This window comes from Vidua macroura, chromosome 3, assembly GCF_024509145.1.
Source record: "Vidua macroura isolate BioBank_ID:100142 chromosome 3, ASM2450914v1, whole genome shotgun sequence".
In the NCBI taxonomy this organism is placed as follows: Eukaryota; Metazoa; Chordata; class Aves; order Passeriformes; family Viduidae; genus Vidua; species Vidua macroura.
The window spans coordinates 101,525,898-101,552,983 of NC_071573.1; the positions used below are offsets into that span (position 1 = coordinate 101,525,898).

Sequence of the window (27,086 nt, forward strand, 5' to 3'; positions counted from 1 at the left end):
TTCTTTCTAGCTCTGCTTTAGGAGCCTCCTTATTTTTCAGTGCTACCCAAAAAGCTGGCAAGACAAAGGATTACAATGAGGTTTTGGAGAACAGCTCCTAGAAGCACATCCAGTTGTCATGTTTCCATCTCACATTCGCCTCCACCAGCATCATGCTGATGGGTGCAATTGAGGAAGCAAAACCTGCTTAAAAGGGATTTGGTTCAGGTCATGCACTTGGCTGTAAAACAACTCCCCAAGGAAACCTCAAGTAAAAAATGAGTGCTATACATCCCTAAAATAAAAGAGACCTTAATGGCAACTGGTTGGATTGTGTTCAATCTTAAAAGGTTAGGAATAACTAATCACAGCATTTCATATCTTCTCTCGTCTATAAGGGTTTCCCTGGGATGTGCAAACACAGCACTTTTATTCCTGATCTTACACCCACGGCTTTGCTCTACTCACCTACCCCATTACAAAAGAAATAAAAAGAAATATGCCCCACCTCCCTTTTTCTTCTCTTAGCAATACCAGTATAACTTAAAATCTGGAAAATATAAAAGAAATGGTACTTATATCTGAGAAATGAGGGAGTGTTTTTCCTCAGGTTATTTCATAAAGCTAAAAGAGAGGGATGTTCAGAAGAGAATTCCACTATGTAAGATTGATTTAAATTAGCAAGGGATAGGATTGATATGGATATACATAACACAACCACTTCTTAATTTCTGGGAATGGTGCCATCTGTGAATAATGAGAGTTAGTGGTAACAGAGAAATGTAAGGTCTAGCTGTGGGAGCCAACAGCCCACAGCCTTGACAGTCAGATTTGGAGGGCAGTGTTGTGATTTAGAAGGTCAATTTGCTTTTGCTAATGCTGAAACCCATCAGCAATGCATTCAACATACAGATGGAGACTTGTAAACTACCGGGAATGATTAGGCTGGGAACATACTGTGGTCGTAGCCATAGCTAGGACTTGGGGATATAATACTGTTGCTTGGAAATACCTAATACTTAAGTGAATCCAGAACCAGAGAGAAAGATCACCGACTCTTGAGCTGAGGACTTCTTTACTTCCTGGGCAAACTATCCTTACATACACAGATTTTTTTTTCTGAGGACAACAAAGACACTTTTTGGGTCCCATATTAACAAACATATAAGGGTAAACCTCAAAGAACTTTTGTTAATTGCTTTTTTTTCTTCGCAATTAATGTACAGTATAGCAAGAAGGCAGCTCGCAGAAATGTTGGACTTGCTTCTCTCTACCTCATTTAACTGGCTTCTGTATATAAATTATATTTTAGAGGTTTTTTCTAATTTTTTATATTCCACTGTAGTTAGTTGTAATTCTTGCACTGAGTTATTCAACAACACCTTTTCTTTTTATTGTCTGAGTGAAGAATGAAGCCTAAGGCTTGATTCTGACTGCAGATATGGCACATAGGTATTTATCCTTACATACTTTATTGTATCCTTATTTCACACACACGTAAGCCCCACACATGCAGTTCATGCAAATGGGTACATTTCTTGTCAAGTTACCTCTTGACAGCAGCTCATTAAAAAAAAAAAAATATATGGATGCACATACCAAAAGTCAAAATCATAAGATTTTTTAAAGAAGAGATGCTTGTCTCCATGTCTTTGAATTGCCTTTTTGCTGTATGGTGAAAAGATTTGTCCCTTTGCTGTCCCATGATTTATCGCTTTCCTTAGCCTTCCTTACTAACATACTAGAGATATAGCATAAACGATAAGTAAAAACAATTACAAAAAATAGAAAAGACATATTCAAATTGGCATGGGGATCTAGCCTTGACAACTGATGGGGAGGTACTTTCAAGTATATTTTGAGCTAGCTACTTTGATTAATTTTGCTGAAATAAGACTGTCTTCTCATTATGACAGTTCTCAGCACTTAATAGTTGTTTAATGTTCCCAGTAGGCTCAGCTCTGCACTTTGTAAATCAGAAAAAAAATAAAATTAGGGTCTTTCTTTTACCACTTCAAAAATTATTATCCTTTTTGTTCTAGCTTGTGTTTGTACACTGATAATATATTTTCTGTAAAGGGCCAAGGAGCACACTGACCTGGAAAAGGAAGTATTTTAAATGTAGGACTGTCTTTGATCACTCACAAGACTTATACTCTGATCTAAGCTCATTTACATCAATGGAAGAAAGACTGCTATTGGCTTGGAGGGAGGGTTGGCTCCTGTCCACACAGACTCCATATTTGCAAAAGCAGATGTTAAAAGATAAAACAGACTGAAAATCAGAGTTACAGAAAAAGATACTTTTTTTTCACACGGTCAGACTTGTGACACACTTTTCATTTAAAAACTTTTACTCAGTCCCTGAAACAGGAAACTCCATTTTTTTTCACCTGTTTCTGCTGTTTACCTGCAGATAAACCTTGGATACAGAATAGGAGAGAATTTGGTGGATGATTTCCACAGCATGAAAATGTAAGGCCTTCTCCATAGACTCTTCTGGGATACTTAAGAATAGGAAAAATGCTCCAGGGAGAACATCATACACACACGCATACACAGCCCCTCACCTCCCCCTTTCCCCCCTTCCACTCCAGCAGCTGCACTTCCCACAGAAAGAGCAATTCCAGAGAAGGAACTCAGCACTATATTACTGGACAACATCATCAAAGAAGTAGATAATTGTAGGATCTGTTTAAAAGATAAAGAAACTTCTAATTGGATTGTCTCTTTTGTGACAGTTTCCAGGCAAGGTAGATCAGTTCAATGAAGTCCAAAGAGTAAAAGTTGGTCAGTAAGCAGTCCTAAAAGGAATTCTTCCCAACTAACTTAATTCTGATGTGTCTTCAGAAAGATCATGGGGAGATATGATAGTTTTCTCATATGCCAATCTGCTGGCTACTTCTTTGGTAGGTACCATTGATTCACTAACTGTTTTGTCATACATACTCAGAAAATTTCTCTCATTCAATTGAAGGAGAAAATACAATGAAACAATATTTGCCACTACCAAAACAGTTTACTTCAAACTGGAGTTTCTAAGTGTTGTGAACATGACATGTAAACTTGGACCAGCCAATTGCATTCCTTTAGCCCTGACATTCTGGCTCATGTGTTTCAAGTCACATCTCTCCCATTTGGTTAAGCATGACAGCTATGGAAGACTGGATGCAGTTAGGCAAAGCTTCAATGTTGACTTGGTTTTCAGACTTTGATCTGACTTTTATGATCTCATTCATTTTCCCATCTCACATATTAAATGTTGATCTTCCTCTACAACTTCAGTTGACTGACACAGACTAAAAAAATGGGTACAGAATTATGTACACCTAATGTCTCTATGAGGCAGATAAAGGGGTTTGCTCATTCAGAGCTTATTACTTTAACATTGGACTGAAATGGCAGTATCTTCATTGACATAACTGAGAACAAAAGCAAAGTTTACAAAGTATTAGGTCTGGGGAGGGATTCCATAGCAAAGGGAGTGAAATGATTAAAATATTCTGAAAGAGTAAAACTCATCTGATGGATAGGCAACTGTGTCATTACACAGTATGTCTATGCCTTACAGTGTAGATTTAATTCAGAACCCAAAATTTATAATCTCTTCATTCCAAACTTGAATATGGAATCCCTTCTTCAGATTTAGATCCCAATTCCAATAAAAATCAGGAGTTTCCAACCAGAGGTTTAGGATGAATTAGACTTTTCATCCCTTTCCCTTTCACTCCTTTCTCTTGTTGGCCTTGGAGGTTCTGGATAGCCTTTCCAGAGTTGCTAGGGACTGTGGCTCCAGCTGATGCTGAGTAACTAAGAAAGTTAAACAGAAAACATTTATTTACAGAACAAAGGTTGATGCAAGAGTCTAGGTCTTTGTCATAGTCAGAAGGAGTATGCAGGGGGAGAGGAAGGGAGAAATTGTGTAAAAAGCCATCTACTAAGAAAAGAATGTTTGATTTGGATCACAGGATGTGATACTGGAGAATGTATTGCATAACTTTATGGCTTGTCCTTATTTGCAATGATTCAGTATCCGGCACTGCTCATCTCATTTCTAAAAATGGTATTGAAAAGTTACAAACTATTCAGAGGTGATGGGAATAAGTGAGGAAAGGCAGAAAAAGTACCTTTTCATTTACAGCAAATAGCAAACACTAAGTCTGCAGGTCATCCAATGGGCTGTTGCTGATCATTGCATCTGTGCCCTTCCTCACTACCCAAGTGACATTCACCAGGTTAAATCTCTGTTGTCAAAAGCTTGTCTTCTCCATGCCAAATTTAGAATCATGACAACCCTTTTCCTCTTGGTATTTATCATATAACTGTAAAACAGGGCACTTAAAGCTCCTAGAGACAAGACATGAGGCAGGTGCAATGCTGTAGAGAGCCATTTCCAAAGCCTCCCCTGTCAAGACGGGACCCTGACTGCAGCATCCCTAGCCTCTTTGGAGCCCTGTTCAGAGGTTGTTTCTCTTTGCCTCAAAGCAGGCACCTCTGTAACTGACTCCTTCGCTGGTTATTTCATTGTTGCCATTCTCACTTCCTTCTACCCCTTGAAAACAGGTATCACCCAAACTTGCAGGTGTTCACCCCAAAACAACCCTTCTCCCATTTCTGATCCTCCCCTCTGCTGATGTGGGGAAAAGACACTCAAGACACAGACAGTCCCTTGGCATTGCCCTGCAAAGGCTGCAGCTCTGGGACAGCGCTGTGCTCTCCTCACAGACCTGTTCTCTTCTAAATGCTAGCTTGTATACTTTTTCCCCCTTTTTTGGGGTGCAGGAGGGGAATGGGGGAAGAGGTTTGAGTATTTGGTTTGGGCTTTTTTCGGTCGTTGTTTCATAGAAAATCACCACCAACATCCAGACAAAAACTAGGGAGTACATGTCAGGCTCATTAGGAGTTCAGGGAACTGCTCATCAAATTTCTATATATAGCTAAACTCCTGTTAATTAAACAAAAGGGGACGGATTAGGAAAAAAAAAAAAAAAAAGGACAAAAAACTAAAAAACCAAACCAACAACAAATCCAAACAAAAAAAACCCCAAAAAGACCCAAACCAAAACAAAACCGAAAAAACCCCACCAAACCGACAGCCCGCAGTGGTGCTGGGCGGAGACAGACCGACCTCATTCATGGCTTTCTCTGTGAAAAGGTGTACGTTTCCCCCCTGTCTTCCCTTCCCCCGCACTCCCTCCTCCCCTCCGTTTTAATTTTGGGACGGATTAAGACAAGTCTGGAGTCGGTAGAACTCCTCCCACCCGGCAGCATCAGGGTACAACCGCCTGTGCTCCCCTAAGTCTGCGGGGCCCCGCGCTGCCCGGAAAAAACCGATTGCTTCATTAAGAAAAAAAATCGGCCAGCACATGAGATACGCATCAGCCCCCCGCGCCCGGCAGCGGAGCGGACTCTGCTTTTAGGGCAGCTTAAGCCACTACCATTATTATTGTTATTATTTTATTTGATATTAAAATTAATACCAACATCTCGCCCCTAACCGCAAGGGCAATCCCCGGAAAGGCTGGACCTGCCGGAGCTCTGTCAGCGGGGGAGCCGCGGTCAGCAGCATCCCACCGCTGCATAGAGCTGCTCACGCTGGTGGACACACCGGGACACACCGGCACACTCCCGGGGCCCCGAGCCGGCGGGCCGCCCCCGAGCCCCTGACGCGCCTCGGCAGCGCTGCGGAAGGACGTCTCACCTTGTTTACCCCGAGCGCGGCCGGCGCGGGGGCAGGCTGCGGGGCGGGCCGGGGCGGGGCGCGGCGGGGCCGGGCCGGGCCGGGCCGGGGCGGGCGGCGGCGGCGGGGCAGTCGGGCTGCGCGCTGGGCACCGTGCGGGCGTGCGGCGGCCGGCAGGGATCACGGAGGCAGCCAGCGTCCCCGCCACGTAAGTAGTTACTGATACGCCCGGGGGGAGACCGTGCCTTGGTGGAGGGGAGCGGCGCGGCTACCCCCTCCTCCCCATGTTCTGTCCCCAAGAGAAAAAAAAAAAAAATCATCAAACAAAATTTGCTCTCCGCATTTATTTTTTTCAAAGCGATTCTAGTTAATTGCCCCTTATGGCCTTTCGCTTATCGGCCTCCCAGCCCCTGCGGTAAGAACTCGGCCCCTTCTCGCCGCGCCGGTTTTTGTTTTCTTTGTGCATGAACTCCATTAAACGCGGCGAAGGCAGCGAGCCCCCACTCACAAATCCGCTGTGCAGGGGGAGCGTGGGAGCGCTCTCTATTCTCTGGTTGCACTTTTTGTTCTGTCGCGACAACGCCAGCCCGTTCCTTTCCGCCAGCGCGGAGCGGTGCGGGCTGCCCCGGGCTCCGCCGCGCTCCCCTGGTGCCGGTGCGGCTCCCCCGAGCCGCCCGCCGCGGTCCCGCTCCTTTGTCGGCCCAAGTTAAATGCTCCCTCGCTGTTTCGCGGGGCATTCTCGGAGCGCCCCGGGCGCTAGCGGCGAGGCTCCCGCGCCATCTACAGCCGAGCCGCGGCAGCGCGGCGCTGCCGGGCCGTAGGGGAGCGGAAGGACGGTCCCGCTGCGCACACCGCGTTACCGACCTTTTGTTGCCGCCCGCGCTGCGCGCCCCGCGGGAGCGGCGGCTGCCCAGCCCCGGCCGCGCCGCCGCCCGCCCCTCGGCTCCCCGGTACCGGGCGCCGCTGCCCCGCCGCCGCGCTGCTCCGCGCCGCTGCGCGCCCGGCCGGCGGCGGGAACAAAGGGCCGCGGGCTGAGCGCTCTCTCCCTGTGCCCAGGACGCGGCGCTGAGGCTGGTCGCCCGCCGCCGCCGCGCTCCCGCCCCCCCCCGCCACACAAAGGCAGCCGCAGCTGGACGGGCGAGGGACCGCGCTCCACGCCAGGGCTCCGGTGCAGCGTCTCGGCTGGTCTTCTCGATACTCATGAACATACAAAGGTCAACCCCTATCACGATAGCACGATATGGGAGACCGCGGAATAAAACCCAGGATTTTGAAGAGCTCTCGTCCATACGGTCCATCGAGCCAAGCCAGAGTTTTAGCCCGAATCTAGGCTCGCCGAGCCCGCCGGAGACCCCGAACTTGTCGCATTGCGTTTCTTGCATCGGGAAATACTTATTGTTGGAGCCTCTCGAGGGAGACCACGTTTTCCGAGCCGTACATCTGCACAGCGGCGAGGAGCTGGTTTGCAAGGTAATGCCTCTCCTTGTTCTCCCCCTCTCCCGATTCTCCCCTGTCGCTCCTGGGTTTCCCGTGTCTTGCAGGAGAGCGAGCATGGCCGTGTACCTCATTTATTGAATAGTGGAGAAACAAAAGGCAAGGAGACAGGATTATAGGCGAATCCTGTAACTTTTCCCTCTCTCCAGACAATGGCCACGTTATAGCGGTGGCCCGGAGCCAGGTCTGCCTTCTATTGGCAGGGGGATATTGTTCTGGAAAGAGCCGTTCTTGAAGTAGGTTTTAACGTGAGTTCAGACCAGGAGAAAGCCTCATCTTCCACACAGTCACTTTTCAAAATGGAGTAGGGAATCCCCAGCTAATTTTAAGGTGTTGGGACCTGCTGACTTCCTCGATCTTTGCTGCCCCCAATTCTGTGCATTGGGGATATGGAAAAGGATGGAGAAACTGGGGGGCTGTGGGCAGATTGCCATCAGCTTTATCTTAAAAGTGATTTAAGAAAGAGAAGATCCACATCTAATTAATCAGCCTGAGCTCCCTCACGGTGGAGGTTGTTTGCAAACAGCATCCTCCCCCACTGCCCAACTGAGCAAGAATAAAACCTGCACACCTACGGTTTTTAGAAGTGCAGACAGAATAGCTATCCCACTCTTTGTAGCCTGCCGGCTTTTCTTTGCCTCCTCCCAGTTTGCTCCTACTATTAAAAGGTGAGCTATGGGAAAGAGAAATCCGCATGCGTGCACATCTGTGGAGGGGTGTTTTTCTCTTTTTGAGCTGAGGGAATATTATCCTTTGTTCCCAAATTGTGATTCTTATTGTCTGTAGTGAGACAGACTTCTATCCAGCAAACAGAAGCCGTACCCAGTAGTAGTTTTTATAACTACATAGCAAATTGCAACCTTGCAGCACATGCGGCAGTGTATTATTCCCAAAACACGGAATTATGCCATTTGGCAAATTTCTAGATGGAAAAGTAGATGCATTATACTAGTATTCCAGGAATTAATAATAGTGTTGCTGACTGTTTCATACTTTCTCATACTTGATTCATAAAAAGTTATGGACTAGGCTGTAGTAGAGAAGTGGAAATGATTGCTCCTCCTTTCTATTTGTGAAGATTGGAGTTCAGAGGGCAATTTAAATATGCCTACTGATTGAGTTATAAAACGTGATGTTAAGGCAGCCTAGGACTTCATGTGATTATTTAAGGGAAAAAAGGCCCATGGCTTTGTGAAGAACTAATATTGCATGCTGAACTGGATGCTTTGTTAATAAACTGAAATAGAACATGAGAATTTCGAGAATGAAAGCCCAGCTTGATGCAGTAGTATAGTGCTGCACTCTAGGACATCGGCATCTTTTCATGAAATAAACAGATCTCACAAAGCTGCTGCTCTGCATGAAATTCTAGGTGAACTTGCATAGCAAGTAGTAAAGCGGGGGCTATGTGCTTCTTTGTTTCCTGTTTGGTTTGCAGGATTAAGGCACTGTTGATAACAGTATGAACAGTATAACTGCAGCTCACAAAGACTGGGCCATTATTTTTTTTCCCTTCCATTTAAGCTGTATGTTTTTGAGCTGATCCTGACATTTGAATAGTATCAGTTTTTCCATATGTGCGAGGCACTACTAGCTGTGCTCCAAAAATACGATCTTAGACTGGCTTGCTAGTTTCTGAGCATGCAGTTGTCAGTCCTGAGCTTGGCTTAATTTAATGTGTGCTTTAAAATGCCTGCAGTATCAAGACAACTATTTGTCAAGTAGCCTTCCGGCAAAGAGAGGTGCTCTCTGGTATCTTACTGAAGATGCTCTTAGGAGATTGCTTGCAGAAACGTTGGGTTGGATAACAGACACATACTGATGATTCTCAAGATTCATTTGGCTGCACCCAGCGACTGTACAGATGCCGTTATTTGCTTCAAGGCTCTGTGGCATCCAAACAATGGTAACTTCTCACTTCTAATTCCCAGCGAGACCTAAATCAAACTGCAGCTTATTGGACTTTTGCTGAATTGAGGCCAAGGATCTTAAAAGCTGGGATACAAAGAAGCCCTTTATAGAAGGTATTTGACACTGTAGCAGTATGATAGTGCTTCCTATCTACCCCCATTCAAACACAGTACCGGTACATATCCAGAGCTACTTATTTAACATAGTCTGAGAACTGCAAAATGTAACTAATTTGCATTATGATAATCTGGTTTAGGAGAGAATTCTGGAAAGATATTTTTTCACATGAGAGTCTGAGCTACATAAATTTTTCTGCTTAAATTTTATTTTATAGCAGCTGCTTTGTAGAAGAGCCATTCACTTATAATGTAGTAGTTAAGAGTTTTGAGATCCATATGTCAATGAATTCTCCTCTGGAATGAATTGCACACCAGGGATTTTAGCAACACCCCCTCCCCGCCTTGGTTCTGCTTCCCTGGTGCACCATGTCACCAGAATGCCTCGGTGCTAATCCTCCCCCCGTAAAATGTGCTCAGTCTGTTTGGCAGTCTGCCTTTAAGGTTGTTTTTCCCTATGCCAGGGTAAGGCAGTGCAGGTATGGGGTGATGGGAAAAGGAGGTCTGTGAGGAGGGGGTGTCCCAGTTTCTTGGGATTTGGGTCCTCTTTTGTGGAAGGAGTTTATTAGGATTGTGCTCTGAAGCATTAAACGATGCAGGTTTTGAAGCGTCAGGTAAATTTTAATTGAACTGTAATTTTAAAGGATTTTAAAGCTTTAGAGAAAACAGGAACATATTTGCTTCTCAGAGAGGGTACAAATACCCACTATCAGAACTCAAATGCTAGAATAGAGAAAGGAAAAAAACAATTGCAGTTTAAAACAGTGGTTAGAGAACTAGACCAGTTGTTCATTTTTATATTTTGTTTGAAGGACACATGACTACCTTAAATTTTTTTTTACTAAAATAACAAAACACTCACGAGTAAGTTACATATTAATCGAATTTTTAAGCTGGTGGAAATACTAATACTTGCTTTGCAGTCCTCTGCAGCAAGTATAATTAAAAATAAAAATCACTCGTATCAATACTTTGCTCAGTCTCTTTTAGCACACTGACTTCTGTTATTCTCAATGAAGTCTTTCATTTTCTTGTAATGTGGTCTTTTCTCAATTGACTCAAATACTGATTCATTCGTCATCGCTAGATTATAGTAACTTTTTATATTTGGGTTTCCCAGCAGCTGTTTAAGTTCTCACAGCTCATTCATAAGATCAGTGATAACATACTTAGTAGTAAAGGGACACTTTGCTTTTAATGGAGCACTTGATTGAAATGCAAAGAGTTCAGGGTGGTTTTGTCTTTGCCTTTTGTAGGGTGTTTGTCTGTGCTCCAACAGGCAGAGCTATTTCCCGGGTTGTCCTTCTGATCTTATAAACAGCCATTGTGGAACTGAGACTTGGAAAGTGAAAGTGACTTTGCTGTTTTTCAGAGATGAAAGAAAGGCAGGAAGTAAATAGGAATAGCAATAGATGATACTTTAAGCCTGAAAATCCTTAAGGCTTTAATGGGTTAATAAAATCAAAAGAGCCAGGCATGTGTATCAGGGTGGATTTAATGTGACAGCTTCTCTCAATACAAAGCTACTGGCTGTATTTTTTATGAGTTTATTTGGATGGAAAATAGAAAAGAAACACGCTTCCTTCTGAGTACTGCCTTTATACATCACTAGTCTTCACAGCTTAATTTAGATTGCATTTTAGATTTGATCAGGTGTTAGCTACCAGTGCTTGCTACCAGTTTCGAAGACTAGCCTTTCCTGTCAAGGTTACGTGTCTTCTGTGTGGAGTTGTACAGTCTGCTTTGTCCTGTCCTCAGTGCTGTGAGTTTGTGACATCCTGTTTACATTGGTGCAGCTTTCAGCGGCGACATAAATTGTACTTAGGGATGGTTTTGTTAGCAGAATCAGACGAACCATGACTTCGCTGTCCTTCATGACACTAACCCTGGCTTTACTGTCATTGTTCCTGCAGGTGTTTGATATTGGCTGCTACCAGGAGTTATTAGCACCATGTTTTTGTCTGCCTGCGCATAAAAATATCAACCAAATTACTGAAATAATTCTTGGGGAGACAAAAGCGTATGTGTTCTTTGAAAGGAGCTATGGGGACATGCATTCGTTTGTTCGTACCTGCAAGAAGCTTAAAGAAGAGGAGGCAGCCAAACTCTTCTATCAAATAGCTTCCGCTGTTGCACACTGCCATGATGGTGGACTGGTACTGCGAGATCTCAAGCTTCGAAAGTTTATTTTTAAGGATGAGGAAAGGTAAGTCTCCCTCGTTCTGGCTGGGGCTGCCTGAGGTCAGATAGTTGGAGTAGCAGGATATTGTAGCCTTTGTTTGTAGTACACTTTATTTTCCTCTGCAACTTACTTGTGGGATGGATGTGCCATTTTACCTTCTGCCTTAGGTTTTGGAGTAAAGTAAGTATAGAGAGCTGTTTGCATCGGTGCTTGGCCTCTGCATCTCTACTCCAGAGGAGTTTTCTCATTCCTATTGGGGAGATATCTCCTGCAGGAAAGCTCTGAAAGGGTGTCTGGTGTAAGAGCTGCACTATCATAAAGGCTGATGATGTTAAAGAGGACTGGGGACTGAAATGACTCGTTCCAGTGAGAAGGTGTAAAGAGGAAGAGCAGTCAAGTGTTTTCTGTTGGACTGTTCTGAGAACATCTTGTTTTCCATGCTGGGAGAGTCTGAAGGCTGCTTGTAAGAGTATTACGTGGTCACTAATTGTACTAAGACTAAAACTGCCTTCGACTGGGGGTGCTTGTTTGTAGTATCAGCTGCTGTAGTACTTGGGGAACTACTGTTTTGGTTTTATTTAGTAATATCTCCTCCCTATATACCCTCCTGTGTAAATTATCTGGGGAAGGAGTATGGGAAGGCAGGGAAAGAAATAGCACTGGATGCTCTGGGTATATTGTTGAAGTGCTCTTTCTGATGTGGAGCAATAGCTGTTGTACCTGTGGAAATTTCCTATCTCTTTCCTTGTGTTTACCAGTCTTTGTCTTGAATGATGCATTTATTTGCAACTTCCACATAATGTATCAGAGCAATAAATACTGTAGAATAATGTCAGGGTTTCACAGAGTGATTAAATTGGAAGATGACCATTAAAAAAACTCCAAACATCTAAACGGGAGCAGAGCCTGCCTTTGTGCTTCTTCTGCTCTTGGTAGAGAATGGGGAGATGTTTTACCTTTTTAATTGAATGCTAAAAATTGTCTGAAAACTTACTCAAACTGCTGCAGATTTAAATTGATATTCTGGACAACTTTGTTAAAAATAACCAGTGCAAATCAATTCTGTCTGGGGGAATTGCAAGCAACGGCCAAATTCTCTAAGTTCTCCACAGGCTCAGGGAGTTGGTGATCTAAAAATTAGAAAAAACTAATACACAATTCATTCAGGAAAGAAAAGTTCCTGGTCTTAAAATAAAAATTACATCATAAAGATGACAATCTATCCCATTCAAATATTCTCTATTTATATTTTATTGCAAGCTGAGTTTTGCAAAATAGGCTTCTCCTTTTAATCTATTTACAGACTGAAAATAATACATATTTTCACTTCTTAATTCAGTTCAGATGATTGTCTACAAAGCATTTTTCAACTGCAGCCCCAAGGTCTAATTCTTCATCTTTTTCAAATTAAAAACGCATAAAATTAAACGAGCTTAATGTCCATTCATAGAGAAATGCAGAGCAGGTAGATATAAACTGCACTTCCACAAATTTTACTCCCAGTTTAATAACTAAGCAGCATTGTAGAACCTCTGATGGAGATAAGAAGGAAACTTGTGCGAAATAGTTGAGTGAGGGATTGTTCTCTCTTGTAGCTGATAACGTCCTAATGTTTAAGTGGATTTTTTTTCCCGGGGATATATGTAAACATGTGTGGTTTTGCATGAAGAACAGAACTTGGAAGAGCTCCTCCAAGGGAAGGCAGCATGAGCTCAGAGCAGTGCAGTGGGAGCAGACGTAGGCCTATGCTGAATGCTGTTGAACTCCTACCCTGCTGCTTACTAGGAACTGAATACAACATAGGAGGCACAGGGCCAAATCCTTCAGCCACCCAAGAAAAGTGGTGTGTACTGTAATAGCACTGTTGGCTTTTATGAATGTTTTTAACTTAGCTGTTGTCTGCAAAATGACACTGTTACTCAGTTTTGAGCATTGTCTTCTAATTATACAATAATTTACTTTAAAGGTCAAATAGGACTTGCTGGTTATTTTTAAGATAATCATAATGCGGTTTTCTTCTGGATGTAATGTTGGTTTGTAAGTAGGAAGGTATTGTAATCCTTTCTCTGCTAAATAAACAGAGATGAAATAATGTGAGATAGAAATAGCACCAAACAGCAGTGACTGCCTTTTTTCACATCCTCTGATCTTCATACTGTAATCAGTCATCACTTTCAATCTCCTGCTATATTTAGAAATGAAAAATCTTCCTGGTCCTCCTGAGTTCACAGAGGTGTTGGTGTGTTGCTTGCACCCCTCCGAGCTCCCATGTGTCTGAGGCTGCTGCTGAGGATGCCTGTGTGCTGAGCAGTCCTTGAGGAGCTGCTGTCAGCAGCCGTGCCTGGCAGATGGGTGCTGCACCATCCCTTGCTCTCTGGTGCTCATAATGAACCAAAGAGGGAGAGAAGAGATAAAGATGATTTGAGAAATGTGTGTGAGCTCTGCTGCTGTATGTCACCTGCTCTTCAGTGGAGCTCTTTCTTAGCAATACTTTTCCTATTTCTTCAAGGCTATTTTTCTGTAGTTCATTTAAAGTACCTACTGCTTTGGAACTTCCTCTTCCTGAAGACTCTTATGGGCTTTAATTTTGGTAAAAGAAAAGATGTGAAATCCAGCATGCAGGCAACACATAAATGGAAAACTTGGTGCTTTTATTTTTTTTTAGTAAGATGCTTGTCTGCTGTTAGCTTAGAGCTGCCAGACTGGAAGAACCAGAGGGAATGTGAAGGTTATATGGAAGTAGTTCCATTTATTTAAAGAAGAAAATTAATTTTAAAGCATTTCTTAGTACATCATCTTTCATTGATTCTAATGAGATCCTGGTAGTTCAGTAGAAAAACAGAGCTCCTGAAGTTTTGCAGGTGGGTGCATGCAGTGTTGAAATTCTTCTACCCCATTCCCATTATCTAAATTATAGATGGAATTTGCAAAGATTTGGGCTCCTGATCTAGCAGCACCACGAGTGTTCTTTGCTTCCACTTGATGTCCCCACTAAAAATGTGTGTTATTTGGATGCTGAAAATCACAGTGCCTTGGGATGTTTCTAATGAACTGGGAGGTAAGAAGATGGAATAAAATATTGTTGTAGGCTGGTAGCACTCAGCATTTTGTAGGGGTCCTAATCGTACTAGAGGTGTTCTCTTAGCGTGCTAAATCCATTACAGACTCTGATCATGTCTTACAGTATTGCATGTGTGTAAGTACATTAGCACTTAAAATGAAACTCAGAATTCCACTGTGGAAACAAACAGAAACAATTTGTCTGTGTTTCAAGGTAATTTATAGTTTTCTTTAAATCCGAAACTGTAGGAAGTATGGAGATAGGGTAAATTGCATTCCATAAAAATGATGTGCTGTTGCTACGTGGGGTTTTTTTTTTTTTTTTTTGTTTGGTTTTTTTTTTTTTTTTTTTGTATAAAAGGTAGTGCAGTTATGCTTTTTAGGGGAGGTGTCTTTAGATCCCTTTGTAAACTATAAGTGAAATAGCCAGTCTTGTAGTATTGAAGTTTCAGAGTTAAACTCCATAAACCTGCAGCTGATTTTGATGAAGCAGAAGTTCTAAGACATTACAGCATGGCTGGAAATGTTTTGTAAGACTGGCTTAGCAAGCAGCAGCACATCTTTTAAATGACTGTAGTGGCTTCCAGAACACTAAAAATATGGAAAACAACACTGACTTGCCATGCTGAGTCTCAACAGACTTTCTAAAGTACCTCTAAGATACCTGAACACTTCAAAAATTGTGTCCTTACACTTCAGAATGAAACTTGAGTCCAAAACAGTGAATGACCTATGATAAAACCGATGTTCTTGAATGTTTTCTGCTTCCATCGGTATTGTTAAATATTTTTTGTCCTGGGTATGAAGCCAGGTTGGTATTGATGTTGTGAGGCTCTTCCTTTTGAGTATTTTATCTGTTCGTGCCGTGGTATTTAGTGTTTTCCATGTGCAGCCTGTACTTATAGCAGACCCTTGGGCAGAACAACTGTGCCCTTCTCCTAGCTGGTGTCCCATAATGATGCAGAACAGGCAGGTTTTTTTGGGTTGTGCTAAAAATAGTGCAATACACAGTATATAGCTAATAAAGCAGTTCATCAATCTGATACATAGCAGATGCTTTGAGAAAGAGCCATCTGAAAGATCTCAGAATTAAATGAAGCATTTCTGTGTTGGTTGTTTCAATGGTTTACTTAATACAAGAACATTTCTGCTGTCAGGGAATCATTAATTTCTTTAGTGCATTTTTAAGCCTTTAATTATATTAAAATATTAGCTGTCGTAATATTTGAAGCTTAAAGACCTTGTACATTCATCATACTTGTTGAAGGGAAAATTAAAATAATTTTGGTATTTAGATATTGTAATTTTCCTCTATTCTTTGAGTAAATATGAGGCAGGTGGGATTCAATAAAAATAAACAGGATTTGACACTTTTTGCTCTATGCCAGGGGAATGCAGCCAGTACAATACACTAATTTAGAAAGCCTGTGTTAGCATAACATATTTACTTGGTGCTCTTAGAATATTTTTTCCTCTTTAATTTCTCAGCTTTGATGGGTGATGCTTTAACATGACCTAGTTATGTTGTTTGCAATCCTCATGATACAAACCTGATCCCACAAAAAAATACAAATGCATATACCAACCTTTTTACATGTAGCCCTTTCATTTTCTTCTAGTTAGTAGTAAGCTTTTCTCCCCAGCATTATAATCAGATAATAATGTGGTCAGCAGCTTTTTCATCAATGTGTTTTCATTTGCTGTTACCCTTACAATTCCATAGAGAACATGTAAGTTAATGCTTTCCCCAAGTCCTAGAAAGGGAGTCCTAAAGTGGAAGAAAATCAAACAAAATGGGACTGCTCTTAAAATACCCAAAGATTTAGAAATAAAACCAGTCTTCATCTGTTTCGTCATTTAAGTACTTTGCTCTACCCTGAATGGGGCCACAGGACCAAAGAGCACAAGTTCTTCAATAGTGGAGACTCACAGGTCAGATTTCAAACCAAAAAATTATTATTAGAATAAGGGAGGAAGGTGAATTTCTTAATGGACAGCAAATCTGCTGTAACGCTTAGGGTAGAAGATGAAGTGGTTGCACAACTGTTTTTCACAGAAGGGTTTGTGCACCCTTTGCCTTTATGTGGTTTGGTTGCTATGTCTCTGTTCTCTCACCCTGTTCCTGGGAGCAGCACTGAATTTGTTTAGTGTTTGGTGCCCTTCCGAGCAGGAGGGAAGAGGGAGGCTGTCTGCAGGTGGTGAGCATCACAGCCACCCTGTGAAGTGCATAATGTCCCCTGAGGGCATAGATAGTCATACAAGTTAATTGCTGTGCCAAAGGTTATAAATTAATGCAAAAGCCAGGGAAGATTTGGCTGCTGTCTGGCCCTGGGATGATGACAGGAACTCAAACGGACCTTGAGTCAGCTCAAGGCCTTTCAGTGAGACCAGGAGTGTCAAGAGCCTTTACTGTTGTACTCAGTGCTGGAGTTTGCAGGAGGTTTTACCCCTGGACTGTCTGTGGTTCACAGTAGAGCCTTGTCTTCTTCACTCTCCCTGTTCAGGCAGGATGCTGTGGTATGTGTTGGTTGTCAAGTCAGTCATGGGTGGTGCCTCTCCTAAGATGCCCATCATGGGATCGACAAAAGGTGCTTTGTAGTCCCTGGGAGTAGATGTGTCTTAGGACATCTCAAATTCAGTTCAACAGCTGGTCCTTTAGAAGACTTGAAAACCTATCTATGGATATAGACTTGCTGCAGAATGGTCCGTGTTGAATTATGAGTGGAGACTGAGGGTATCTGGATGTCTGTGCTAGGGGTGAGTGAGAAAAGGAGCCCAACTAGCCAGAGCTGCAGTGGATTGTCAAAGTGAAATTCTTCTGCTGCCTTCTCTTTTAATTGTCCTTATTTTCACACTGGGAGATTACTTCAGGCTTGGGAGGGAGAGGAAAGGTGGAGATTGTAAAGAGGACCCAACCTGGGGCATATTTAGTCTTGAGCACCTGCTTTTTTAGTAGATGTGTATTGCTTGGAGACAGGATTGCAAACATCTAAGCAAAAGGTTTTCAGTAAGGTTGTGAAATAATGGCATGGCCTTAGAGGTGTTGAGCACCCTTTGTAGGCTCAGAAAGTACAGGGCTGTTTTCACAACATGCAGTTATATTAAAAAAAATGTGGTCTTCTTTCCCTATGGAGCTTCATCATGCATTGTATCAAAAGACCTAGAAACGATGGGAAACACAGCACAGCCTTTTAAAACTCTGATCTTCAATGTAATCTAACAAGATAAAAGTGAGGTGGTGAAGTAGCTGCCCTGAGCCAGATTCTTATAAAAAAATGGATTGCTCAGGGTATTGTAACTGAGCTCTTCTGTGGAAGGGTCTGCAGTGGATTTCATAGCCTGCACCCCAACACATGCATCACTCTGGGGAACATGTTTTGTATTTAGGCAATAAGGGCACGGAAGAAATGAAGTACATGGCATACAGGACAGGCTGTTCCCAGCAATCCTATTTGAGTGTTGTAAAACTGAGATCTTTGGGGCACCAGTCCTTCCTGGAGGTGAGTCAGAGCATTTGTAAGTGGAATTCTGTAAGGAAAAAACCCAGACCAGCTTAAAACAAGTTAAAAGCTCTAAGTTGCTGGGTACTGCATGTCAGGGCTGACTGTGCTGTCATCATCCCTGCAGAGGAAGGGTGGGGGAGATGTAATTTTTAGAGGCTTCCTTATTGTGCGGAAGTACCAATGAAGGAAACTTCCCTTAGGAACAAGATTCATCCTGTAAACCTCTGCTGCCTGAAAGTCCCAGTTGTCTTTTGAAACATATTCTTGAGCCTGTTTCATTATGCAAGAGACTGCCTAACAGCCTTTGTGCAGAGTTTGGTTTTTTTCCTTCTCTGAAATTGTGTAGGATGTTGTGTGGTGGACACCCTTGCTCTGTGCTGTTACAAATTGGAAAGGGATCTATTGGTGAAAGGAGGAGGATTTAAATTGATGGCATAACATGTCCCCCTGCTCCTGTGTGCCTCTCTGCCCCCAAGGAGATTGGGTAGTTGTGAGTTCAGGAGTCTTTTCACCAAAGCTGCAAATCATCTGCCTGGGGTTTCATTGCTGCCTTCCCTGTCTCACTGGCTCCCTGATGAAGAATGCCTACTTCTGCATTATTTAGGAGAGATTCCCTTGGTTGTAAAAAAAAAAATCGATTAGCAAAGGATAACTGCTTCCAATGTTGAGCTTCCCTTTTATTTTTTTTTTTTTTTTTTTGCCTCCTTGTGACTCTAATTGCATCCATGCTCTTCTCATCTTTATGATGAGGTGTGGGCAACTGACCTCAATTAAATGACCTGTAAATTATTGGCCACCTAGGAGCAATCCCTGGTCCACCGGGCAGTCAATGGCTTGAATGCTTCTACCTAGGGAAAGGCTTTCCTGGTCTCAGTCAGAATAATATTGAAATATGAGATGACATTGCTTGGGTGCTTTTAGCTTTTTACTGTTGGAGGAATATTGTGAAGCACCTTTAGAAATTGCCATTTTATATTTTCCTGCAATTGTATTTAAAAACTGGTAATTCAGATGGCAATGATGTTTGTTTCCTGATCTCCAGAGTCTGCTGCATAGAATCTGTAAATTTGGACCTTTTAATTTTACCCAGCCTAAGTAACAATTGGATGGTGTATCTGGAGTGTCCGTAGCAGGATGGCTCCTTCAGTCTCTTCCAAAAGCAGCTGATTTGGCTGTCATATGGGGAGTGTTGCTGTGCAAAAATTGTGGGCCAAGTCTGCAGTTAGTGTTCCCAAAATAGGAAGGTTGGCTCAGCTGTTGCTCAGGTATTATTTCTCATGCAGATGGCTTTGTGGACAGACTAGAGGCAACTGCTTTCATTGATTTGGGTGCAGGCTCCTTTTCTACTGACTGCTTATTCACTGCAGTGAAGATATTTTCTTCTGAAACACTCAGACTATCAGTTGTTATCTCTGCTTTAAATGTTAAAGTTTTTTTTTTTCCTCCTGCCTTATGAGTTTAGAGCCCTCTGAATAATTCAACTGATTTTGGTATGGAAATTGTTTGCTTTTGTAGAGCAAGTGTGTGAATGTTGGGTTCTTATGTCCTGGTTTCAGTGTCAAAAGGCAGGATAGCAATTTGCTGGTAGTCCCAAAGTTCTGCAGGGAAGAATAATGTTGAGAAAAAGTGTGGGATGTGCAACAAAGGCAGAGGCGAGTGCTCCGAAGGTTGCATTGGAGAATCTTCTGGAAGATGTTTAATTGATTATGTTTTGTTACATTACTGAGGAGCAAAGTCTGAATGCAGTCAAGTAATGAATGGCATATTGATAAGAAACTCAGAGTAGTATTGTTTTTCATGGGTTTCCCTGACGGTTTCTATGGGAACAAAGACGCATTTCCCGTCCGAGTGCTGCTGCTGCCCTCTGATTGCACTTCTGTGGTTTCATTCACCAGTAATGGGAAAGCATTCATAGGCAGAATAGCTTCCCCTTTTTAAATAGCCATGATTCAGGGTTGTATTTTTTTTTTATGCATTAAACTAATGCAGTGTTTTATCAATGACCTGATAGATGCATAATGCTCTTTTTCCAAGTGCTTATTTGGGGTCTGCATTAAAACTTGAAATTATGTATTGTAATTACGTAAGCATTGGCAAAAGCCTTTGTTGTCCTACAGTATGTGTACAACGTGATTCTCATCCGGCTGTGGCAGTAGCTTACATTTGAACTTTGGGGATTAATTTTGTTGCAACTGTTTGTCAAGCTCAAATGCTGGTGCTTTTGGAAAACTTTTTTCTTTCGTGGGGGATCCTTTGTGAGGATCCTTTTTCTCTTGTGGGGACTGATGGAAGTTAATTATTTAGAGAATGAGAGGTTTTTAGAGAACTGTTTTTATTTGTCCTTTTTCTTCTCTGTGATGGGAGGCACTTCAAAGTTGATTGTGATTTCACACCTTCATGTTTGGTTTTTTCTGTCCTTTGCCTTAACAAATGTCCAGTTAATCTACAGTTGGATGCACTCCCCACCCTTTTCTGTGGAGGTTCTGTGTTCTCAGAATTGACTTGTAGTTTTCAGGATCTGTTTGTTGTTGTTGGCTTTTATTTCTGTTCATGGCTATTTGATGTCAGTGCTTTCTGAGAGGTGTGTGGGGGAGAGAGATTGCTTCTCATTTAGCATGTCTCTGCATTTCTCTGTATTTAGACTTTGACTCCCCTTTTTCCCATTCCCCTCCATACTCCCTGCCTGCTTTCCCCTCCCAAAAACAACCCAAAAAACCAAACCCTAAAACCTCACTGGATTGCAGAAAACAGACTTCTTTTAGCCAATGCTTGAAATGCAGAGTAAGGGAAGACCAGCAGAGCTGGAAGCTGATTCTTGCAGAGATGGGGTGCTGTGGGAAATAGCAGCTTCTGAGCCACGCTGCTGCTTTTTGGTTGCCCGAAAAGATGTGAAATGACTGTTACAAGGGGACGGAGAGTTGCTGTGTATACACACCTGTGCAGTACCCAGTGGTAGCACTGCACAGACTGTGTTCCATCAGTGAGGCTGAGGTGGGTGAAATCATCTGTCACTGAAAACGGGCTGCAGTGGGTCTGCCCAGCCCAACTCCTGGCTGGTGGTGAGGGGTGCTGGCAGAACCACCCTGTGAGCCCTTTCTATTGCCAGCTGTGTGAAGTCAGACAGCCCTTCTGGTCCTCCTGTGCTCTCCTTGCTGTACGGATGGAAGCCCTCTGTTGTCATACTGCAAAGACACCAGACTTTACAAATGAAACCAGCAACACCTGGGTTGTGCCTGGGTGTACCTGGGAGAGGAGAAAGCCATACTGAGGCCATGCAGCTGGCAGTGTGTGCTCAGGGGATGCAGGTCCTGCAGTCTGCCCAGGAAATGCATGCCCAGTGCTGTGGGAGCACTGCCTGCTTGCGGAGGAGCCATTTCACCACTTGCACCTTGCACAGAAGGGAGTTTCTGGCTGAGGGTTTGGGGGCTGACCAGGAGGAAGAGGACTGAAGGTTGTGTTTTTGTTTAATTTGGGGCCTTTTGTTTCCTCAAAGCCTGTAAGCTCAGCAGGATGAAAAACCTGGCCTGAGTGTTTTCATTTGCCCACAGCTTACAGAGGAGCAGGCAGATAAGGGCCAGCTGTTGTTCCATTTGCTTGCTTAAACAAAACCCCCTGTTTTGTGTGGAGGCTGCAGCACCTTGCAAGGAAAGCAAGATGGGGGTATGGCTTTTGTGTGCTACTTCTGTTTTATTATCAAGAAATTATTTCTTCTCTTGGAAAAAAAAAAAAAGAGTTTTTGACACACCTTGCAGTCTATTCTCTGTGGTTTTGTACTGTGTCCATTGTAGGACATGAAAGATTAGGGAATGCCAATAATTTTATGTAATATAAAAGCTTCTTGAACTGTTTTTCTAAAGTCTTTGGCACCTCCCAGAAATGTAAAATAGGATAGGAAAGTAAACAACATTTCCCTGTGTTGTTGACACTGGGATGGCAGGCGAGTGTGTGTGTGGGGGGTGAATTCCCTCCTGGAAGTTGTTTATAAATAGCCTGCTCTGCCCCACTCCCTGTGTGTGTGTTCTGCTTCTGTTTGTTAGCAGGAGTCAGTCGATGCTTTCCTGTCTGGCAGTTCAGTGACTTAATGCATGTTTGAGTATCTGGCCCCACTGTTTTATTGCTACACATGCTTTTCTATGGAAAAACTGAGGTAGGCAATGCAAATGGAACCACAACTCATGTCCCTGCCTTCCCTTTCATTTCCTTTTCTCTGTTCAATGCCCTCTTTGGTATGTTTTTTTTCCTCTGGGCGTTTCTCCTTGCTTCTCTTCCTATGCTGTGCAGGTGCAGGAATGTGTCAAAGCTGAGCACTGTGAAAGGACTCTCCTCATGTCACTCTCCTGTTGTGGACCCTCTGCTTTGTGTACAGAGGGAAATTTCTGTGGTCCTGGTAATTGTAGTTAAGTTTTTCCTTGCAGCCCGCTTCCTGCGTGGCGCATTGCTGCTGTAAAGTATTGTTCAAGTACTAATGAGGGGGATGTCCATGGCCAGAAGTACTGTTAGGATGGCAGTGGTAATTAATGAGGAAGCAGGTGTGCAATGCCCATCAGCACTGAACTGCAGGAGCAAACACTGGCCTGTTTCAGGAGAGAAGGAGCTGCCCTGACACACTGTGCTTGGGAGCCAGGTATTCGGAATTCTGTATTTATGACTTCCTCATTTGGGGCATGTTGCCAGAGGGGCTTTCACCTCTGCTAGTAAAAGTATTTAGCTGTTGAAAAGGTCCAAGTGTCGTGAAAGTTTATGACACAGTTGCCTCTGGAGTACTCCATGGAGTAAAATGCATTTCTGTTGGTTCAAAAAAGATAGGGCTGAGCTCTCCTGGAACTAAGTCTAAGCCAAAGCTGGCCCAGATGTCTTTTGCAGCTCAAGCTCAATCAGTGTTGTCTTCAGTAAACATTTAAGAAACAAGGCTCTCCTTGTCTATTTTAATGCCTGTTAAATTACGTGGTTTAGTCAAGAGACGCAATTCTGCCTTCTGGGATGAAGTCCAGTCCCTGCCTGTGAATGTCTGTGGTATGAGAGCAAGGCCGTGACACAGGGCTAAGAGTGATGGTAACAGATCTGTGGGGTTGAGGGAGGAGGGCACTAATACTCAAAGTTGAGTTATGACCCCAAATTGTTGAAAGGAAAATCTGCACTACTGCTAGGTCACTGTGCCATCCCAAGGCACTGGACAAGCCCTGTTGCATTGTAGTGACTCTGTTCTCAAAACCACCCTTTGCTGGGAAATAGTCTAAAGGGTACTTGGTAATCCTTTGGATGCCTCCAACAGGGACAGATTTTTAAATATAGATACAAAGCCTAGCAGTGAGAAAGGAAAGATAGGTTATGTTCGTCTAGTGCTATGACAAGCAGCTCTGCATCATTTTTTTCTGCTCCTGTGTGATATCCATAAGGGAAGAAAATTCTCTTGCAGAGATAATTGCTGCAGCACAGTGCTTTGCAGGCAGCAGGAGTTTGCAATCTAGATAAGGCATTCCTGTCATCTCTGCAAGTCCTTTGCCAGCTTCTCTGCTCATTCCAGTGTGAGGAGCTCCTCTGACTCAGTTGGGTAGATAAGCTTGCTGTTAATCTTGGCCTTCAGCTCACCTGATCTCCCTTTGCCCAAAATTCTATTTGGGAAGACTGAAATCTGTTAAAAGTGCTCTTTCTTATTTTCTCTTAAAATTGCTGGGATAAAGGAAAATGTTGGTTGTTCAGAGGGATCATTTAAGTCAGAGTGACCATTTTATTACTGTTAAACCTTGTGGAATTAAAGGTGTACAGAGTGGCTTTGCCAGCATGAAGGTGTCAAAATAACCTTGTGTAGTTAGGACTGGGTTTGTATTTGGGCATGAATCCTACACAGGTTGGTTAGAGTACATCCAGCTCAGAAGAGGTCCTGAGGTTTATGTCCCCTTTTGGGAATTATGTCTATGTAAAATTAATCAAAAGCATGACTATGGCAGTTCCTTTCCTCTTTTTAAGAGATAAGCTTATTAATTAGTTTACTGGACATGACTGTGTCCAGTGTTTGAAATCTTGTAGCTGTATGTCTGGCAGTATTCTCTATATCTGTTTAATATCTCTAACCAGTATGGAAGAGACAATACTGATTTATCTGTAATGACTGCTGTGAGTGGGATTTTAAATTGATGCACTTCTGCAGTTGCCAGGTTTTGTAGAGTATGACTATTATAAGCATGCAATTGCAACAGCCAGAATTTGTGTTTGTTTGCTTACCTTGATAGTGTTGTGTTTTCTTTTTTTCCCCCTCCACAGGACTAGAGTGAAATTGGAAAGCCTAGAAGATGCTTATATTTTAAGAGGAAATGATGACTCTCTTTCTGATAAGCATGGATGCCCAGCCTATGTGAGTCCAGAGATCTTGAACACAAATGGCAGCTACTCTGGCAAAGCAGCGGACGTATGGAGTCTAGGTGTCATGCTTTATACCATGCTAGTTGGACGCTATCCTTTCCATGACATTGAGCCTAGTTCCCTCTTCAGCAAGATCCGTCGTGGGCAGTTTAACATTCCAGAAACTCTATCCCCTAAGGCAAAATGCCTCATACGTAGCATACTGCGTCGAGAGCCATCAGAAAGGCTGACTTCACAGGAAATTCTGGACCATCCATGGTTTTCTACAGATTTTAATGTATCGAATTCAGGATATGGTGCTAAGGAAGTATCAGATCAGCTGGTGCCTGATGTCAACATGGAAGAAGACTTGGACCCATTCTTTAACTGAGCACAAAGACTGCTGTTCAGAAGGTACACGACCTGGAGATGGACACATGAAGGAGCCCTTCCTGACCACGTTCAATCACTTCCTGCATCAGCCTAGCTTGGTAGCAAAAGACACTCAGAGGTCCTCAGATTGAGAAGGAACCTCCACAAGGAGCTAATATAACAAATGTAGCATGGGGACAGACTGGGGGGGTGGGGGGAGCTTGCTATCAGGTTAGATTGATTTGGAGGAGAAAAGGCAGCATGGAGCAATTGTAGCTTCACCTTTTTGGAGCCAAGGAGACTGCACATGCCAATTCTGGTGCAGCTGTATCACTCCTGTTTATGTTCCATTAATAACAGTGGTAACTCACAACAAATAGAAACTTTTTTGCCTCAGCTCACATCTTGGCATCGCACTGTTAGATATTTAACTTCAGCCATTATTCAGGGAAAATACAATTGGCTAACTTTTTTAATCAGATGTCTAATAATTAATGGGATTAATACAAGAAAAAAAAATAGGTTCACAAAGATGGACATGAAAAGTGGGTGCTAAAAGAAGCAAAATTTGAGTTCATGTCTCTTGATAGGTATTTTCAAGTAATTTCTTCTAAATAAACTACTTAATATTCTTGTCAGGAAATGACATTTTAATGCATTGTTCCCTTAAGGGGAAGTAACTGTCATTTAACAGGCTGTTCTGTTTTGTGTCAAATGGTTTGTTGCAGGAAGCTATTATAACTCGAACTTTCAACTGCATTACTGCTATAATAGGGGAGAAAAAAAGAAAAGAATAAAACTGTATAATTTTTTTTAAAGATACGAGATACTGGCTTCCATATCTGCCATGCTGCACGTATATGACTAGCGAGGGCAGAAAGCCCTTAACAGTGTCTTCATCTGAGAACCAATCTCTTCTTTACTGACTAGCCCATGTGTAAATAGAGGGCTCTTTATTATTGAGGAAGAGTATTGTGGGTTTTTTTCTTTGAATTCCTTTAAACTTGGGAAAAGAATTGTTTGATTTTCATTTTTGTTTATGTCCAGACTAAGAAATAAGAGGGTATTAATAAGCTGAACATTTATATTACAAATATTCCTCTTGAAACATACACAGTAATATGCACCTTTTGTATTGTCAAGACTTATTCTATTTATTGAAGAAAATGTCACAGTAGTGATGTATTAAGCCAGTACTTCAATTACGGGTTGACTTGGGATGACATGTTACATGCTGTAGTTAACACACTTCTTTTCTGTTCAGGTATTTCTGTCCCTAAATAACTTTTTATTTAGCTTCTTTTTTTTTTTTTTTCTAGATAGCTTTATTTGATTTAGACTGGCAAATGTTTTTATTACTGCTTTTATATTGCTGTATGATATTGAAATCTCTTGGCATAAATATTTGTGTTTCCAGTACCTCAGTTGTTCTGATATTACTGCCTGTATACGTTTTGTGAAGTGGTCATGTTTTTTGGGTAGGTACATGTGGACTCTGTAGTATGTAAATGTTACTTGAATTTGTGCTTAATTATAGTATGTGGCATGTGCGTACAGCTACTTGGCATTTGACGTATGGATGCTATTTGCCTGCCTTGCAGGAAAGTTATGGTCCCACTCTCAAGAGGATGTTTCACAGTTCTTTATCAAGAGACAAAGCTAGCTGCAGCTGACCTGCCTTGGTTCTATTTTGGTAACTAAGAATATAAAGGAGTAATGTTTTTACACTCTGAAGATGGTGCTGTGTCAAGAAGGACTTTTTTTTTATTTTATAAGTACCTTATAGGAGGAAAGATTGGTGATGTGCATGGTGGGGTTTTACTGCCTCTGGTGCTTTGTCATGTATTTGGTTTAATGTTTTTGTCCTAATCTCTTCAATAAATAAAATTGTGCATATTTAACTAAACTTCAGTGGTGAACAGTGTTCTTACTGAATGTCTGAGGTGCTGCAAGAGTTTGCTCTGTTGGGATCATTCAGCTGGTATTTTTTGTGTTGCTGACAAGCTCTTGCCTAGTCCCATGAGCTGAGAAAACTTAGCACTTTACATTTATTTACAAGGTAACACTGTAAGCGTTTTCATCAAAAATTTTACCATTTGCTCTGATTAAAACTGGCTTTTATTTTCTTTTCTTTTGGCTTGTCCCTGCATCTTACCAAGCCCATTTACCTTTTTCAAGAAAGATACTGAAATGTGGTGAGAACTTTGGTGCTGGGAGGCCCTTTGTCTGATAGAGAGAGATACCAAAATGGAGTGAGCTGGTCTTTGCACTTTCCAAAATCCTGGGGCAGTGTGCATCTGTCGGAACCCAGAATGTCCCTCGGACACTCTTGGATGTTCTGTGCCCAGGTCAGAAGCATTTGAGACCCTGGCATGCAGCCGGAAACCCCTGTGGCTTTGAATCTGATCCATGGAACAATTTACCAACCTTGCAGGAAGAACAAGAAATCA

The 27,086-nt window shown here is 42.5% G+C and overlaps 1 protein-coding gene across 1 annotated transcript; it reads left to right on the forward strand.

The window, feature by feature from the left end:
• The first annotated feature begins 5,806 nt into the window (after positions 1 to 5,806).
• TRIB2 (tribbles pseudokinase 2) lies at positions 5,807 to 26,542 on the forward strand. Its single transcript, XM_053974585.1, has 4 exons — positions 5,807 to 5,867; positions 6,716 to 7,129; positions 11,094 to 11,386; positions 24,187 to 26,542. The coding sequence occupies exons 2-4, from the start codon at positions 6,860 to 6,862 to the stop codon at positions 24,653 to 24,655; spliced, it is 1,032 nt and encodes a 343-aa protein (XP_053830560.1). The 5' UTR covers positions 5,807 to 5,867; positions 6,716 to 6,859; the 3' UTR covers positions 24,656 to 26,542.
• The last annotated feature ends 544 nt before the right edge of the window (positions 26,543 to 27,086 follow it).